Source organism: Scomber scombrus, chromosome 7, assembly GCF_963691925.1.
Source record: "Scomber scombrus chromosome 7, fScoSco1.1, whole genome shotgun sequence".
In the NCBI taxonomy this organism is placed as follows: domain Eukaryota; kingdom Metazoa; phylum Chordata; class Actinopteri; order Scombriformes; family Scombridae; genus Scomber; species Scomber scombrus.
In genome coordinates, this window is record NC_084976.1 from 4,594,334 (window position 1) to 4,598,268 (window position 3,935).

Genomic DNA, 3,935 nt, shown 5'->3' on the forward strand with positions numbered 1-3,935 from the left:
CACACTCACTTGTATATATCCACTGCCCTTCTCTTGTTCCTCCTCCTTCTCTCTGGCTCTCTCTTCTTCTTTCCATCTTAAAGCCTAGATTTTGTTGGTATATTCCTGGCATCACTGAATCTCCTCAGGGGCAAACATCCTGTGTGCAGAATTAACTCCTGGCCTCTTTTCCATTCTTTTATAACCATCAGTAGCACTGCAGTGTGTTGTATGTATTCCAGAGGCTTGTCCCTCCCTACTCTCTCTCCTCTCAGTGTATTAGAATCACCGCAATCTGAATCCAACAGTCATTGCTTTTACAGATTATTTCCAGGTGTGCTGCACCTGCCTGGCACAGACATTGGAAATGGGATTACTACTTCATTTTTCCACCCGGTGTTTAGCAAATGTAACACATGGAACAAAAACAACATGGGCGCATCCAAGTTTGAGTTTTATGTCTTCCTTCAGGGTGTAATCACTGAAACAATTACTGCCATGGTATTATTTTACTGCAGTCTGTGGGGAAACAAATGGTCCCTATTCTTAAATGCGTTTTCCAATGCATCATGACTGTTAAGAGACAGGACTTGTGTGCCCTCTGGTGGATAAAACACAGCCAGGAGTCAGACTTTGACTAATGTGCTTCTTCTCAACAACATTGATTTTCAATGAAAAGTGCTGCCTCAGTGTTTTTTAGCCTGTGAATATTGTTCAAAAGCAGCGTGCCGCTTGTGCCTTGACATGATAAACATATTGTTGCTGTCTTTTTCCCATCAGGCAAGTAATTCTTGGTTTAAAGTTGTTGTTTCTTTGCAACATGCATGAATAAATATATCCAACCTCAGTTTGCAGCGGTTTAAAACACAGGCAAGTGTATGCATAGTAATAACGGTTTAATACATTTACTGCCTGACAGGTACTGAGGAAAAGCTGAACACAGAATGATGATCCCTGAATAATTTAACATATACAGTGTTATTGTACACATGAAGTGCTCACATACATCAATGCAATTTCCCTAGCTGCCTGACTTTATAATATATGTTCCAATATTACAAATGTGAAAAATGGAGTGATATACTCTGCCAAAAGTATGTGGACACCTGAACAAAGATACACATGTGATTTTGAAACATCTCATTCCTAAAGAACTATGACAACTTTAGTGTAATTTTATATTATAAACAAAGGACTTTCTCTCCTCTCCCTGCTCTGCAAATAAAGTCTACATACTATTTCTTAGTACTTAAAAAGCTACTGGAGAAAGTAGAGGTTTGTGAATCTTGCTGTGAGCCAGCACTGTAATGTCTTTCATGAAAATAAGGATCATCAAGACCCTGTAAAAAGGTCAGTTTCCGGCCAGTCATCAGGCCACATTTCTCTTTCTTTCATTCTTTCTTCAGCCTCACTTGCAAGCTCGGCCCCCCTTTTCTCCTTCCACAGCCTCTTTTCTTCCTCTTTTATCCCGGTGTAGGTGCAGTGGAAGGTGTGGTAGATACAAGTGGAAGGAAAAGCCAGAATCAGAATGCCTGCCAAGATGGTGACCAGCGCCACCAGCTGGCCAAGGATGCTGAGTGGCACCATGTCGCCATACCCAATCGTGGTCAATGAGATGATGGACCACCAGTATGATGCCGGGATGCTGCTGAAGCTGAACTCCGGGGATCTGGCGGAATTTGGCACCAGCTCACTCTCAGCAAGGTGGACCAATGGGGAGAAAAGAGTCACAGCGACACAAATAAAGAGCAACATCAGGCCGAAGTCTGTCATACTGTTCTGGATGGTCATCCCCAGAGTCTGCAGACCCAGAGAGTGACGGGCCAGTCTCATCACATACAGGATACGCAAAGCCCTCATCACACGCAGGATTAGGCCCAGTTTATCCATGGTGCTCTTCCTTGCACCGGCAACAATATCCTGCACAGACTCATCTTTGATCTCCAGAAACAGAGAGATGTAGTAAGGCATGATGGCAGCCACATCAATGACGTTGAGAGGGTCACAGGTAAAGTGCAGCTTGTTATGTGCATGGAAAAACCGCACCAGAAACTCAAAGGAGAACCAAGCAACACAGACAGACTCCACCACGAACAAGCTGCGGCATTTTCGGGAGCATTCACCCTGTGGAGACAACAAGACAATGTTTGATGATGGTTTGAAGAGTTTCAAGGGAATTCCTTCAATGCAACAGTGAATGTGTTTTAAATGATCTGGGTTTTAAGGAAACTGATGGTTACCTCTGTGACCTGAGCATATGCTAATACATGAGAGGCACAAACTGGGTGGGGCTCGTCTAAGTGCTGCTAACAAATCTGTGCCCTGAAAACCAACCTAAATCTAGCAGCCATTACTCATTTCATCCTGTAATGCCAGAACGCAGCTAAGGGTGCCAAAGTTAGCTTAAGACAGCTGGCCACCTGGAAACTTACGTCAAGCTTTGAAAAATGATCATGGGCTAAAACATCTAAAAACACAGGAATTACTTTTTAAAATACAAGACAGATCGCATTACCTACTTCAGACATTAACTATCCACCAAGAGGCAACACAAGATGAAATATGGTAGCTGTAGTGTTCATTTAACATCACAAGCATGGGGATTACATTTCCAGGGAACTTTAAGGCACTTATTCCTGTAATTTGACAGTAATGTAGAAACCCTACTTGCGGCCCATTTAATGTAATTCTTTCATTTTGCATTGGGTGGGCTCAGAATCTAAGTGTAAGACTACAATACTCTTAGCAAATGATGTAATGTGCTTAGGACTGGGTTGGTAATGCTCTGTATTTTGACTTGTTTGTCTAGCTCATGCACAGCATTTCTTTGGTTCATGGTTCGTACACACCGTGGCTTCTTCCTGTTGGTGGTCTGACATGGTACTGATGCACAGGCTGACCACAGTGACCACCACCATGATGACAGACAGGCAGGCAAACACTTTTCCTGCTAGGCCTGAATCAGGGTTATCCACTGCTTCCCCCAGCATGTAGAACAGGCCACCCTTCACCCCGGGAGCCCTGTACACCTTTGCCTTGCGCCTCCTCTCGTCCTCCTTGCGCTGGTGCTCGGCCATCTCCTCCACAGAGCACATCATACGGTGGCGACAGCAGAACTCCATCTGTTTTACGTCAATACCCCAGTACACCAGCTCAGCGTGCAGGGCTATGTTACAATGCTCGTTCACCAACCGTAGCTTCCCATTTGCCAGGTAGTTGAGGATGGCCCGAAAAGCTAAAGGGTCACGGTCAAAGAAGAATTCGTGTCGCTTCTCATCATAGTCGTCGCAAAACTGTGCTATCTCCTGCAGAGTGGAGCAGAAGCGCAAACGACTCAGGCGGCTCTTGGGGAAATCCTCCAGGGTGCTCCAAGGGAAGGCGTATCGGATGCCCCCCACATTGATCAGGGCCTGCTGGGAAGGATCAAGAGACTGGCATGAGGCCTCATGGTCACGGAGCAGCTGAGCACGCTTGAAGTATGAGCCTTTGACTGCGGCACTTTCTTTGTATGTTAAAAACTGGTTGAGACTGCCTTCACTACTGAGGGACTGGTCATCGAAGCCAGTTCCAATGATAGGCATGGTAGGTTGGTGCTGGACAGGACTGTATTGTAGCTACGGTGTTGTGACCTGTTGAGTAAAGATTTGGAGGAAACCATGTCATTATGGAATATACTGTTACTCAGATTGCTTTTAAGTTGTTTTAGTTTATACGCAAACCCAAATTAAATGTTTTCTTTTTTTACTCATAGATACATTTCAGATTTTCTGGCCTTCAAAGTCTGTTCTCTTGAATCTTATTCCCAGTTAAAACAGACCACTTTTTTTTATCTAAAAAGCTCTGTTAATGGCACTGTATACTACTTGCCCAGCACAGCACACAGACAAAATTATAGAGAAGCAAGCTATATTTTCTTCTCAGAAGTTCTACCAACTTCTGAGAAGAAAATATAGCTC

At 44.1% G+C, this 3,935-nt stretch overlaps 1 protein-coding gene across 1 annotated transcript; it reads right to left on the bottom strand.

Moving 5' to 3' along the window:
• Positions 1-1,311: 1,311 nt before the first annotated feature.
• LOC133983326 (potassium voltage-gated channel subfamily G member 4-like) lies at positions 1,312-3,560 on the bottom strand. The gene is made up of 2 exons (XM_062422380.1): positions 2,829-3,560; positions 1,312-2,103 (listed from the first exon to the last, which is right to left on the bottom strand). Exons 1-2 carry the CDS (start codon positions 3,558-3,560, stop codon positions 1,312-1,314), a joined length of 1,524 nt encoding a protein of 507 aa, XP_062278364.1.
• Positions 3,561-3,935: the final 375 nt, after the last annotated feature.